The 13,471-nt window shown below is 48.6% G+C and overlaps 5 protein-coding genes across 6 annotated transcripts; 1 reads left to right on the forward strand and 4 right to left on the reverse strand.

The window, feature by feature from the left end:
* Positions 1–766: 766 nt before the first annotated feature.
* Positions 767–4,560, forward strand: TrAtP1_005005 (uncharacterized protein). Of its 2 annotated transcripts, XM_014084357.2 has the most exons (9): positions 767–1,029; positions 1,155–1,180; positions 1,306–1,736; positions 1,822–2,016; positions 2,099–2,243; positions 2,301–2,716; positions 2,785–3,325; positions 3,382–3,455; positions 3,514–4,560. In XM_014084357.2, the coding sequence occupies exons 1-9, from the start codon at positions 957–959 to the stop codon at positions 3,986–3,988; spliced, it is 2,376 nt and encodes a 791-aa protein (XP_013939832.1). In that variant the 5' UTR covers positions 767–956; the 3' UTR covers positions 3,989–4,560. The 2 variants fall into 2 exon arrangements, with proteins under 2 accessions (XP_013939832.1, XP_065968629.1); XM_066112544.1 differs by having other exon boundaries at positions 1,155–2,016.
* Positions 4,561–4,594: 34 nt separating this feature from the next.
* TrAtP1_005006 (uncharacterized protein) lies at positions 4,595–5,878 on the reverse strand (the record flags this gene model as incomplete). The annotated part of the gene is made up of 3 exons (XM_014083240.1): positions 4,595–4,806; positions 4,889–5,597; positions 5,678–5,878. 3 exons carry the CDS (start codon positions 5,876–5,878, stop codon positions 4,595–4,597), a joined length of 1,122 nt encoding a protein of 373 aa, XP_013938715.1.
* A 2,021-nt stretch (positions 5,879–7,899) lies between these two features.
* TrAtP1_005007 (uncharacterized protein) lies at positions 7,900–9,069 on the reverse strand (the record flags this gene model as incomplete). The annotated part of the gene is made up of 2 exons (XM_014083241.2): positions 7,900–8,746; positions 9,050–9,069. The coding sequence occupies 2 exons, from the start codon at positions 9,067–9,069 to the stop codon at positions 7,900–7,902; spliced, it is 867 nt and encodes a 288-aa protein (XP_013938716.2).
* Positions 9,070–11,437: 2,368 nt separating this feature from the next.
* TrAtP1_005008 (uncharacterized protein) lies at positions 11,438–12,412 on the reverse strand (the record flags this gene model as incomplete). Its single annotated transcript, XM_066112545.1, has 1 exon — positions 11,438–12,412. One exon carries the CDS (start codon positions 12,410–12,412, stop codon positions 11,438–11,440), a length of 975 nt encoding a protein of 324 aa, XP_065968630.1.
* A 68-nt stretch (positions 12,413–12,480) lies between these two features.
* On the reverse strand, positions 12,481–13,229 carry TrAtP1_005009 (uncharacterized protein; the record flags this gene model as incomplete). The annotated part of the gene is made up of 4 exons (XM_066112546.1): positions 12,481–12,563; positions 12,653–12,671; positions 12,939–12,963; positions 13,051–13,229. The coding sequence occupies 4 exons, from the start codon at positions 13,227–13,229 to the stop codon at positions 12,481–12,483; spliced, it is 306 nt and encodes a 101-aa protein (XP_065968631.1).
* Positions 13,230–13,471: the final 242 nt, after the last annotated feature.

Consider the following 13,471-nt stretch of genomic DNA (forward strand, 5'->3'; position numbering starts at 1 on the left):
AGTGAGTAATCAGTCGATAGAGCTCTGGCGCCCAGTGGGAGCCGGCAGCCATGGCACAACAAGTGTCACGTCTTCGGGTACCTTACTCGTGCAGGGGTGTCTGTGCGTTTTGGAATGATGATGATTTCAGCTGGTGTACTTCTAAGCACGAGCTTAGATGAGTTGTCGTAGATAGGTAGAGTTTAATTTCAGAGCTGAATTTTATAATGATACATGCAGATGTCGCCTATACTAGGTGTAGTATCGATAAGAGTTCATGTGGAAATAGAAACAGCATCAAAGTTTGGGAAGGTACGGGAAGGAATTATCAATTTCCACGAGGCCAGCAAGAAAAAAAAGCATTGAAACACAAACACAAGTCCCCACGCCAAATTGTCTCTCCATCTCGACTCATGACTCGGGCCACCGGCCGCCATCGCAGCTTCCAGCTATGAAGGACTGCAAGCAATTCAGATCGGCTCGAGCCGCCTCTTCTCTCCACGGGCTGTTGTACAGCGTCAATGTCAAGTATGTAGTGAGTATTATAGCATGGTGTGTGTTGCGAAATGGCCACTAACATCTCTCCAGCGCCTCCAAAAAGGCCGGCTCCACCACCCATCAGCTGGGCTCCCCGTCAGATGCACCGGGTTCATCCTAGCCAGGGCTGCGGCAGCTCTCCGATGCTGTCGAGCAGCCAAACTAGTGCGGACTCCGCTGAGGCCTCTGGATTGGATCAGACGCAGAGTCAGCCGTTGAAAGGGGACCGGACAAGTTGCAAGGCGCGCAGCGATGATTTTGGAATTTCAACTCTTGCATTCAGTCGCCATCTCGAGGTGAAACTCGTTGCTCAAAGGGAATCTGCTCCCTCCCACCATGCTCATTCGCAACGGCGAGCACTGCGTGATGATGAAAGAAGGATGACATTTTAGCATCCCCAGTACTTCGTACAGCCAAGCGCAACCACTCGCAGCCAGCAAATGGGCTCGCCAGCACAGCAGCGCAGTGGCGCGACTGCAGCTCGAAATGAAACTGCGCCAAAGGCAGCCATAGGTGAGTCCAGCAGCGTTTCTGTCTCGTTTTCTTGTCTTCTATCTTCATATTCGTTCTTTCATTTGAAACTCATCGAATATCTAACCCTTGCGAGATAATGTTGACTAACTAACCCGGTCCCGCAGCCTGTCTGGTCTGTAGATCAAGAAAGGTATGCAGAGTCCACCAAGGTCTCGAGTGGCAACGAAGAACCTCCCTCAGCAGACTCGAGCTTCCTGAACATCTAGTAGCTTGGCTTTTCGACCAAATTCTCATTAAAAAAAATTCTTGGACTAGGTCAAATGCGACAAGACTATCCCCGAGTGTCGAAACTGCCTTCGACTGGGTGTCGGATGTCCTGGTTTCAGCCCACAGAGCGAGTTCATCTCGCGCAAGGAGATGCAGAAATCTGCGGATGACATCTTCAGGGCTGCCGGAGTTGAAAAACGACGGGTGGGATCCTGCGAAGAATGTCGGTCGTCGAAGCATCGCTGCACCAAGACTCGGCCGTCCTGTCGCCGCTGCATCTTGCGTAACTTGCCCTGCATCTATCCCTCAAAGTTGGACAAGCAGCACGAGCGCGAATCTTCTTCTCAGCCTGCCAGCTCGGTGGCCAGCTCTACGATTGCCGCTGCAGGACTCATGTCAATGACCCCGGCTCAGCCTTTGGAACCTACCCAGTGGACGAATCCCACACTGCTGCAAGCATTCGGCGTCAATCTTGAAAGGTAGAATAGGACACGGGATCAGAGCCCTTCCCGGCTCGAGGCATCTGTTTCTGCATCCAGATTCATGAGCTAACGCCAAACAAAGCCTATGCACAGATACCCTCCCAAAAGACCGCGGGCTTCGACTTCGGCTAGTTAATGCTTACTTTGAACGAAATCACTACCTCCGTTGTCTATCTTTCATTCATCGCCCGTCTTTTATGCAGTCGCTCGAATCAGCAAGCATTGCGCAGGACTACGGAGAACCTCTGCTCTACACAATATGCGCCCTTGGTGCTAGGTATGCTATTTTCGGCTACTGATTTCTGCTCTCTACAGAACTAGTGAGAAATCGCAATCTAACCCATGTATATGGTCTTTAGGCACATTTACTTTGATGCAATACTGAGTCTAGATGGCGCTGATCGCGATTCACTCCCAACCGCGATTCCTGGGCATGAGTGGGCTGAGAGAGCGAGAAAGGAGGTATTAGGAGAACTGCATGCTCCTACCGTGCAGAGTCTGATGGTGAGTTGCCAATCAAGCTCCAGTTCCACCGGCCTATCTAATCACGCCTTTCTGCAGACGGTAGCCCTTCTCTGTGAATATGGTCTTCGGGAGGATCAGCATGCTTTAGTCTTCATCCTGCTAGCTTTTTTGCATCGCGCCATAAGATTGCTGAGCTTGGATTCGCCGCGCCCAATTCACAATCGCCGTACAGCCGCTCAGGTGATTCAACGAGAGGTAGAAAATCGCCTCGTTTGGGCCAGCTTTGTCATTGATGGTCTTGCCGCCAATGGCGTCGAGAAAAATATGTGCTGGAAGGACCATATACCGGAAATTCCGCTGCCTTGCCCAGACGACTGCTTTATATCTCAACTTGCATCACCACCACACTATCTTTTACAGATTGAAAACTTAGGAATGCAAGAAGCTATTACAGAGCTGGACTTGTCATCTCTGATGGTTTTAGTGGTGCGCCTGAGAACGAAAGGGATGCAGTACGTCTTGTTATTCCCTTATTCCTTTGTCAGCCCCTTTTTTATTACCTATTGCTAATGTTTTCTAGGCTTATTCGAGTTGCTGGCGATGCCATGCGCATTTGGGAACCGTCGTCTGACTTTGTCAGAATCATTGATCAACTCAACGCACTCTATAACAATTTGCCGGAAAAGTATTACCTAACAGATGCCAACCTCTTCCTGCTGAAAGAAAAGGGAATGCTAGGTGGTGTTTTCGCTCTACATCTCTTTATCCATGCCGTCATATTTGACCTCACCCGAATTTCTCTAGCTGGCTTCAGCTTCCCCCTCGCATCGGCATTCAAAAACGCACCGCTTCATTTCCGAGCACATTGCCAAAATCTATGTCGCTATCATGCGACTCAAGCATCTCGCATTATCCGTACCGGAATGACCTTTAGTCCAGCCGCATTCGATGACCTGTTTTGCCCCGATGCAATTATCGAATCGACCAAAGTGCAGATTATTTACGCAGCTACGGTGGACCAGTCTCCTCAGACTTTACAAGAGACTAGAGATAATATCATCACCAACTTCAGCTTCCTCCTAGCTATTCACAATCGTGGAAAAGAGGCACCAATACAATTTGTAGGCTTCTTCTCTTTCTGCTAAATTTCTGGCGTATCATCCGCTAATGATGGTAGATACGGGGCCTTATTCCACTTTGCCACCTTTTTGGCTTTCGAGATATTGCAGAGAGATACCAGGAAACGCTTAGGTATGTTTGTGCTCTCGAGTAGAGCATACTCGTACCCTTGACTAATGCCCAATCTTAGTATACCTATTGATCCTGCCGAAGTCACAGGATCTGCGGAAGATCATCACCTTTCAGCATTGGCCTCATTCAGGAGAGGTAGAGCGCAGATTGAGGAGGCACAGTCAACAAGCAGTGTCAAGACGATGTCCGCAAATGATTGCAAGTCGCCATTAATACAAGCAAGCCAGAACCTTTTCTACGAGACGTCGATAGATAAGAGCGGCGGCAGCGACTTTGCAAATGCGCTGCCTGTACTGAGACCAACGTATCCTCCGCTGGAGATAGCGCCCGAACTCATGAATCAGAGCTTGCCTTCGAATGATTCGCTTCACGTCATACCATCGGCAGGGGTTTTGGTCCAGAATGGGGCTATAATGCAGCCCTCGGTCGAGGACTATATCAAAACGGCGGATGAGATGTCGACCTATTTGACATGGGGCATCCCGGACATGCCCCAATGGCTTAATCTGCCTGATCAAATGCCCCCGGGATGAGAAATGGACAGTCTAATTTTAATGGAAATCACTTAATTCTTTGCTTTTTGGCATTGCTGTATTTCCAACTCAGCCTACAGCAGAATATCGTTTCGCTATGGACTCAAGGCCGATAACGACATGCCACGCATTGTGCTAAACATTGATCACACCAGAAGCTGCGGAAACTCTGTGTAGATCTTTTACATAATATCCGTTTTTGCATGTACGGCATGAATCAAATACTCCGTTTAAGGCCAAAGGCGATCACAATACCCACTATTTCACGGAGCATGAAATGATTTGTCCAGTAGAAGTGATAAGAGCTCGTGATTATCCTTTTGGTCTACGAGGAACAAAATAGCTTATCCGGCTTCGCCCAACTAAGGCCGGCCAAGTTGCCGAGGCAAGCTAATGCTACATATTTTCGGTATACGATCAATTTTGAAGAAAATCAGTGACAAATCGTGGCAGAGAATGGAAAGCTGTTACCAGACGACAGGACTGTCAAAGGTAGATGAACCGCTAGGATTGAATTAACTCTATATTAAAGCAACATCTGACTACCACCACAACTAATTGTCTATCGTCTATTTCACCGTGTAAACATCAATTCACACCATTTTATTAGTAAGAGCTAAGGAAGTTGAACATAGAATCGTATGTAAACTTGTGAGAGTATCCCATGTTGAGGCCGTGGCCACCGCCAGGGACAACGGTTGTGTTGAAGCTAGCGACGCTGGGGAAATTGGGCTTGGAGGCATCAAGGAGGTTGGGGAAGGCTCCCTGAATGGTTGTGGTGTCGTAGCAGCTGCCACCGCAGAAGGGCAGATCTCGGTCTAGAACGATTAAAGGATTAGTTACACAACATCATATGGCTTATGAGCCGAATGGATTGAATGAGACTGAGGGGATGCTAACCTCCTGTGACGATGTAAAGGTGGCCCTTGAAGTCATTGACACCGGTAGAGCCAAGTGTCAGGAATTCACCAATAGCACTTGGTTGGCCAATGGCAAAAGTATTGGCCAGCATCTTGGGGTCGAAATCGCCAGGGCCAAAGAAGTCAATCTGGACTCCAGTGGCGGTCTTTGGCGTAATGTAGCCGCAAGGATACTTGGCTGCCAAGACGGCATTGTCTTTGACAGGCCCGTAGTTGCCACCCAGGAGGAAGCCAGTGACGAAGTTTGGGTTCTGGCTGAAGCCGGTCAGGATGGCGGCGTCGCTGAAGTCTGGGTTTGCGTGGATGAAGCCGTAGGTGAGGGCGGAGCCGAAGGAGTGGCCGACGTGGATGAACTTGTCAAACTTGGCGTTGATGCCGTGGACGGAGCCGTCACGGAGGCTCATGGAGAGCTTCTCGAGAGCGGCAGCCTCGAGGGGTTGTTGGATCTCGTTGACGGGGTCGCCCTTGGAGGAGGCGGAGACGCCGAGGCGGTCCCAGGAGAAGGTTGAGTAGCCTTGCTCGTCGACGGCTCGGGCGACGTAGCTGTAGTTGTAGTTGTTGAAGGAGAGGTCCCAGTAGCTGCGGTCGAAGCCAGCGCCGTGGGTTAGGATTTGGAGGGCTTTGCCTGGGCCATGGTCTGGCTGGCAGTAGGTGGCGCCGATTGTGTAATGGCCGCTGACGTTTTTGGGCTAGAAAGTTGGAGGAAGAAAGTTCGTTTTTTTAGTCGCTGTTTGAAGGTTGAAAATGGACTTGAGGGGAAAAAGCTTACTCCTACTACGATGCTATTGAACAAGTTGGTGCCGTCCACGGCGAGATTGATGAGGAGGTTGGTGACATCGATGTCTGTTGCTGGCGGGGGGAGGTTGAAGGCGGTGTTGGTGGCTGAGATTGAGATTGGGATGTTGAGGTTTTGGCATTTTCTTGCTGTGGCGGCGGTGGCTAGAGCCAGGAGAAGTGTTGACTTGAACATTGTGGTTGTCAAGGTGGTGGAACCTGAATTAGACGGATGAAGCTGGAATTGATCAGTTTGAGTCTCTGATTGATGCCGGGACTGGTGATGGAGAATAAGAATTTTTCAATGTTACAGCGAGCCATCTATATATATGTCTATGAAAAATATGTATGTTTGGTATGTATATACACAATTGAGATGAGGTTTGACAAATAGTTCAACATCTTGTTGTGTATTGCGGTAACTCCTTTGACACCTTGTTGCGTATTGTCGCAAGTATTTGAAATTGATACGGCGTATTAGTTAACGCGCCGACTTCAAATGCTGGACGGGCTCCACTTCAAGTCATGGTTATGGTTACTGCTTACTTGCTATTTGTCACGGCAAGCTGGCGACCCTTGGACACTTTCTCCTGACAGGAATTTGTCAATGAGAAAGTTGCTATTGCTTGGAGCTAGGCTTCTAAAGGTCAGGGGTAGAGACGTCTGTCAATATGGAAGTCTTGACGGTCTATGTCACTGGATTGATGGCATGGTATCTTACTTTGACGTCTGATTCTTTCTAACGACATGAGTTTTGCAAAAGTTCAAATTCTTTTTGGGGAATACCTAAATGCATATAAATCGCTTTTTGTAGTCATGTAACTTGTTGAACATGAATGCTTCATCTTCAGACGGAAGTTCCGGGTGTTTGTCGCTCGATGGAGAAGCCGTTACGGGGTTGCCCAACAGTCTCGGACCACTTCGGATGAAATAATGCACATCTATTACTATCCCTTTGTTCTTCTCCGCTACCGTTCAGTTCACTAAACATATAACATAGATGACGACATGAAACCCATATACTAGTTTACTTCGTCCGAACAGGATGCCCGAGCAAATCTATCCTCCTCACACCAACCGATCTCGACGCTCGAGTATCCTCCAAACAGCTTCGCTTCCAACAGTCCGGGAATATCACTTGAATGGGTCGGCGGCCGAAATATATCCAGCATCTTGAACCATACTTTATGAGGCTAATGGAATGTCTCGAGTCCGCCAATGCCCCGGTAAGACAGTCGTACAGCAGAATACCCCAGGCTAAGCCAACTCTGTAATCGATCAAGATGGCCAATGGCGACCAGAAAGAGGCTGCGATAAGGGCCACATTTGAAATGGCACAAGACATCGCTGGTAAGCCAATAGCCATATAATTGTATGCCAATAGCTGCAGGTAGAAGAAAGATTAATTGACAAGGAAGCTACTAATTATAAAGTCACGATAATAGGTAGTTTATCTGACTACACTTGGAAAGAATAATTCATAGGTCGTGATACTCCTAATGGAATTATTCCTTACAAATATAGAGAGATAAACTACCTATTAAAGTGACTTTTTAATCATTAATTTCCTTGTTTGAGACTTCTGTCTTCTCGGCCGTAGATACTGGTATAGTCAATGATATGGCTGCTGTTTGTCGGCACCAGCCTGTAACCCTTCAACTGTGGCCCTTGATACATCCTCTTTTGGGTCGTCCACGGTCAACGTGATCGATTATAGAGTTTGATTAGCCCCGCGAGTTTATTCTCTGCCACGAGGTTGTCTTGAAGAGTTATCGCGTCGTTGCAAAATTTGTATTGTTGTTTGAAGAAGGAATGAAGAAAGGTTTTGATCCAATTATGGGAGTCATTGAGGGTTTTTATATTTGCGACGCAAGGGAGATTTGCAAGCCACGTCACCTTGATGGTTGAGTCACCTCGGCGTGGAACTTTATTATTTGCGATGTTGCTTGCGGCGATCTAGTGCTAGTCGCCGTGATCTACCCGAACCTTATTATAATTAGCTGCTGTAGCTGCGCCTATCGAAGTTTGTTATTGAATCAAATGGGTAGGGACAGATTGCCTGATTATCGATTCAATACCCCATCGGGCGAAAGTAAATCTAACGCTAAATCAAGGTGCCTGCCCAGGAATCCAGAATATAACCAACTCCTCCATGATGAAAAGAGAAAACCAAGGTAAAACGAGAATAGGAAACCCCAGATAGCACTCATATCAAGCTTAATACCAACAAGTAGGGGCCAATGCCTTGTGACGTCCGTTTGGAGTGTAACCCGGCGACTGAGACTCCTCCACTCTCTTCTCCGAAACCCTAATCACTTTCTGCATCCAAGAAACCGTAATCTTCTTGCCATAGTGTTCCCACAAGCGAGGCAGAATCTGGACATCTTGGGCACAGTAGAGGCTAATGTCCCTTTGCAGGGGGCGTTCGATGAACACTTCATAGCTGCCGCCATCCTCAGGCTTGAAAAGCCGATTTCCTTGATCTTTGATACGCATCCAGTTGCGCCGCTCAGAGTAAGAGAGGGGCGCGTCTCTTTCGATGCACTTTGCGAGTCCAGAAACAAATCTGCGAGGTGTGTTCCGTGTAGCGAGCTCCATGAGCTGAAGGTCAAGAATGCCAGCTAGTTTGATTTGGAAGTGGTGATGTAGCGCATCCGAGTCGTTGCGAACATCGAAAAATACTTTGGGAATTTCTCGTGACTCAAGAATATTCTTGAAAGAAAGGCCGCTTTCCCCACATGTCGAGAAGGATTCATCTCCCAGGACGAGAACGTCGACCAAGTACACTCGGTCCAAAGGATGAATGTACATCTGTAGGATCGAGATGGTGCCGTGTCGACAAAGCTTGACCCCTTCGAGGTCGATATATATTGATGGCGGTGAAGTCGGCAGTCCTTTGAGAGAATCAACCATTTTGGCCACGTCCGAAACAGTATCAATAAGCGTTGGAATTTGAGAATCGCCTATTTTGAGTGCGTCGAGTAGAATGGTGGCTGATTCCAATCGAGCCGCGTCTTGGGCATTTCCGAATGCCTCCATATTTGCCTTGTCTAGTTGAGCAAAGCTACCAACCGAGCCGAAGGTGAGCTGCTCCTGTCTGTGCTCTTTTTGATGAAAACAAGCAGGGGTGACGAGAATCTTGCTGTCTGTTTACTTCATGACAAAGAGTGAAGAGGGTTATATTGCAAAAAATAGAAAAGCGAGGCGGGCGAGGGAAATATGCCTGGCCGCAAACGGCTCGTTGCAAACAGAACAACAAAGCGGGCTTGGCAAAGGGGGTGGGTCTGCCTGACCACTCAACACTTGAAAGTGATTGATGAAGTGAATAGCAAAGGCAACAATGATTCGAAAGCTTATCAGGGCTTACTTGATAAACTTCAAAAGCATGCGCAAGATATGGCTACAAGTAGAATGGCTACACTTTGCACTTTCAGCCACAAGCCACTATAGTGGAAGGTTTCGGACATAATCACGTATATCAGGTCATTTAGTGGATAGAAATGCCAGTTTCTTCTCAAATCCTTGGCAGGAATTTTATCCTGGGGGCTTCTGAAGCCTGTAAAACTGCATCTAACTTGCTGTCTTCGACGTCTACCGTCCCAACCATTATTGCGACCTTTGTAGTATGTAAGGTCTTCTGCATCTTAAATATCAGGGGATGTAGATAAGGCAGCGGGGAGTACACCATCAAACTGTTTTGATCCGGTTAATATTACTTGCCACGCTTGTTATTTTTTCTCCGAGGGGGGTGAGGGCCAAAAATCATTAATCTCAGTGTTGAGGTCACATGCAGATAGAGGTGGACTAGTTACTGGGCAGGTGAGGCAAACTGAAGACAGTAGCTCTCTTTTCTCAAGAATGTTCATTATCAGTGCTGATAATCATAATTTCATCGCTCCACCTACCGTTATCACTCGCAGCAAGCTTTGATTGAGCCAGATATGTGAGGCATTGGTTTATCAGAATTGCAAGAACTACATGCTTTTTTTTTTTAAAGGGAGAATTTCAATCGTGGCCCACGATCGTGGGAAACTTTTGACCATGAGAAACTTTTAACAATAGAACTTCCCTTGATCACGTCATTTGTCAATACAGCCAAGATTTGACATGTTGAAGAGACCAGTCACCATCTCATTTTATATTCTATAGGAGTAATATTATGGTAAATATCCTTGAAATTTGGTCGATATAAAATCCAACTTTAATCGCCACTGTCATAAAATGGCCTGAATTTGGGTTGAGCTCTGCAAAACATATCTTGCATCGCGTATTACGTGGACTACTTATGTAGCACCTACTTGTGTATAATAACTACATGTACCTATATTCTACAAACCACTCTTTAAGAGAATTCTATATAGATTTGAATATATTTCGATTGGCTGTTCAATACAGGCAAGCGCGGATAGAATGCACAATACTGGACATTCAGTACAAATACCTTGTAGAGACCAAGTCGTCCTGGCCATATCTAGATTACTAACATGACATATTCTAATGTGCCTTCTCAACCACTGTCTGGACCATTATCGGGGCTCGACTGCGCCCAGTTACACAACAAATGAGACATAGCCAGCACAGGGCACCCGTCTCTTGTAAGACCGACGCGTATACAACGATCCCGCCCCAATACTACGACATTGTGATCATATAACGAGTCTTGTGCCCCGTATATAAATACAACATCTCCTTTCAAGAATCGTAAAACAAAAATTAAGCTTCTTTTCCAAGGCCCGCACCAGATCGCCATTGTCCAGCCCCAGCTCACGGAACAAAGGCTAACATCGGCCCAGCGCCACCAGCCGGAACATCATTCTCATCCGCTGCTCATCGGATATTCACCAATTGCGTATTCTGACGTACAAGAATTTCGGAAAGTTTACAACCGGAGCCAGTGTTCCGTTTCCTTAGTGACCATGTTAACCCCAATCGGGCATACAACGCGTCCTATATGATGAGCAGCAAAAGCGCGTTGTGTAACTGTCACATGCGAACGGCTTATTACGTCATTGTAGTGTTGATGAAGTCACCGTTTAATGCTGTCGCAGCACTTGGTAAGAATGCAGCCACGACAATAGGAATACTTTTGTATCACTCTTACTTTGGTCAAGAGATTAGAATCCACAGCGCCAGATGAATAGATCCTGATGGCTCTCAAACAGCAGTAAGACGTGTCACCTTTCACTGTAATTGCAAGCTTCAAACCGCAGAATTCGCACAGTTCATTGGTTAATTTGAAACAAATACTGTCAGATATCCAAGTGCATGAAATCCCTACAAACACTGTAGTAGACCCTTTCCATGTCTCATTGTCACTAAGCAGGGCTTACAATCAATTGCAAGAGAATAGAATCGTAATAGTATTCCAGTGCGCGCCATGGCAACACTCGTATCAGTGACTAAAACACCTAGCTAGACAAAGTCCGTAATCATCCAAACAAGAAGCTAAGAAAGAAACGCGTCGCCGCCCATCCATATAGGAGTATAAAGTGTCATCACGGATTCTGTCGGTACACCAGTCGCTATGCAGGCTGTAGTATACAGACATCTTATCTATCCCAATCCCCGGAAAAATCCGTTCCATTTCTATCCCCCTAGTAAGAAAAAAAGAAGACAATAAAAAACGCCCGCAGAAAACAAGCAATCATGCTAGATTATGTGATGGACCAGTCTGAGGTGAGGCTCTCCCACCTGTCCAGTTTCCAAATCCCGGCGGGGCACGGGGGGGATCCTAAGCAGACCTGCTACGAGCCGATCAACCTAGCATGATCCAAGTTTCTGCGGACGGGTTGTTTGCGTTTTCCAAAACCTCCGTCTGAGAAGGAACGTCGTCGTCAAGCTCGCCGTCAGAGAAGCAGTCATAGTCAGAGAGACTGTCGTCCATCATCAAGTCTGGAGGCTGAGATGTCTCCACATCAAATGATGGATTTGACGCGTCGGCTTCGTAGACTACCCTCAAAGGAGGGAATGCCTCGCTGATGGTTGAGTCATCAGCGGTTGAAAGGTGAGATGTTGAGGCCTTGGCGCTGTAGTCGCCAAGGTCGGTAAAGGAGAGTGTGAGAGCAGCAGGTTTGCCGCCCTTCTTTGACCTGCGACCACGCTTTGCAGGTCGAATAGTATACACAGGGTCCTCGTGCTGGATGCTGTTGAGGTTGAAGACTTGCTCAGGGCGCTGTTCCTCGTCGTCGTAGAGCAGGCCCTGGTTGTAGAGCTCAGCAACCTGCGCATCGTCGCTCTCGGGAGACGCGCGAGTGTGAACTTTGCCCTTGGCGGTGCTTGCAACGCGGAAAGCCTCCTCGCGCTCCAAGCTGGGCCGTCTTACAAGCCGATGCGCATCACTTGGGAGTGCAACGGCGCTGCGGGCGAGCTCCCGGCCCTCGTCTGCCTCTTTGCGAGGTGATACCCTCGGCACACGGTGCTCCCGCCTGGTTGCCGAAGCATGGGAGAAGACGACCTGACGGAGATCATTCTCAATCTGTGATCGGAGAGGACGAGGTCCCTCGACGGGGCCTCCGTCCTTTCGGCAGGCCTTCTTGGCACCGGTGAGGCAGGGATAGCTGGACGGGTAGGCGAGCTGATGATAGGCGAGGTTTGGAGACTCGGCCAAGCGCTTCGCGGTAGACCTGATGAAATAGTTGGCACCGCGGCGTCGAATGGCTCCGCGCTTGGACTGGATATGGCGCTTGACAGCCGGGGATGTAAAGGCGCTGCGATCCACGATGGCCTCCATGATGAAGTTATATATAGGTGTGTGTATAGTTGTTGTGGACAGATAAGAGAAAGATGCCTCGTGGTCGATCAGATACGGGTGGACGATGGAAGAAGGTCGAAGATGAAGATGTCAAAGTCGACTGGAGTAGGGCGTAGGAAGAAGAGATGAACTGTCGCGAAGGATAAGGGATGACATGTCAGTCAAGGATGTCATGGCTACTAGCACAGGGGCTCTCGCTTAATGGGCGGATTCACTTACAAAGGACAAAGGAGCGCTGCTAGAGTACAGATTACAACCAAGGCGCAGAAGACGAACAGTAACGCACTCCAATTACAGAAGGCGCGTTCGTGATAGTATTAAGGCGTGTCCCAGAAGGAAGCCGGAATGCTAATGGCCGTTTTGTGGCAAGTAGCAGAACGTAGTAGTAATAGAAGAAGAAGCTCAAAGAGCCGTGTAGAAGAACAAAGAAGCAGCAGCGAGGAGGAGGACAGAGGGGCCTTTTGGATGCCCATGTCCCGCGGCCCAGCCAGCGATGCTCTTATACCACTTGTCCATCAGGCCTGAGACGCCTATCTCGCCGTCACTTGCATGGCGTGCTGATTGGCCTGGGGGGAGTCATCTGGCCGTGCTGGCGGCGAGCGCATGACGTGACTCACTCTCGTCCAAGGAAGCGGCCGGGCTGGTGGCGCAGCTCAGTCACCGAGGATAGCAAGACACGCAGAGCGCGTTGGCGGCTGGGCTCGGGAAAGGGGGGGGGCTTGTTGGCCGGAAGCGGAAGGGCGCCATGGCGAGGCTGACGGGCAGGATACAGTACGGAGGAAGCAGTGCGAGCCATTGTTTGGGCGGTGTTGCAGGCTGAAATGAAGGTGTGCAGATAGCCACGGGTACAGTATGAGGTAAGGTGTGCTGGTGTGTCACCGGGCAGAGGACGAGGGCAGAATAGGAGGCCGCGCCGGAAGAGGAAAGCGGCGAGACCCAAGACCCGCCTGCGTGCAGAGAGTGCGGAGTACAGGGAACGTGGTGGATACGGCCAGGAACCGACCGAGGGCTGGTATCAGCAGCGGTATACAGTACGAG

Source organism: Trichoderma atroviride, chromosome 2 (assembly GCF_020647795.1).
Source record: "Trichoderma atroviride chromosome 2, complete sequence".
In the NCBI taxonomy this organism is placed as follows: Eukaryota; Fungi; Ascomycota; class Sordariomycetes; order Hypocreales; family Hypocreaceae; genus Trichoderma; species Trichoderma atroviride.

What these genes read in the sequence shown, in the direction of transcription:
- TrAtP1_005005 (XM_014084357.2), top strand. Translation starts at nt 957, where the DNA reads ATGGGCTCGCCAGCACAGCAGCGCAGTGGCGCGACTGCAGCTCGAAAT. An exon ending in TGCGCCAAAGGCAGCCATAG is followed by an intron (nt 1,030 to 1,154) that starts GTGAGTCCAGCA and finishes CCGGTCCCGCAG; the next exon opens with CCTGTCTGGTCTGTAGATCA. An exon ending in AGATACCAGGAAACGCTTAG is followed by an intron (nt 3,456 to 3,513) that starts GTATGTTTGTGC and finishes GCCCAATCTTAG; the next exon opens with TATACCTATTGATCCTGCCG.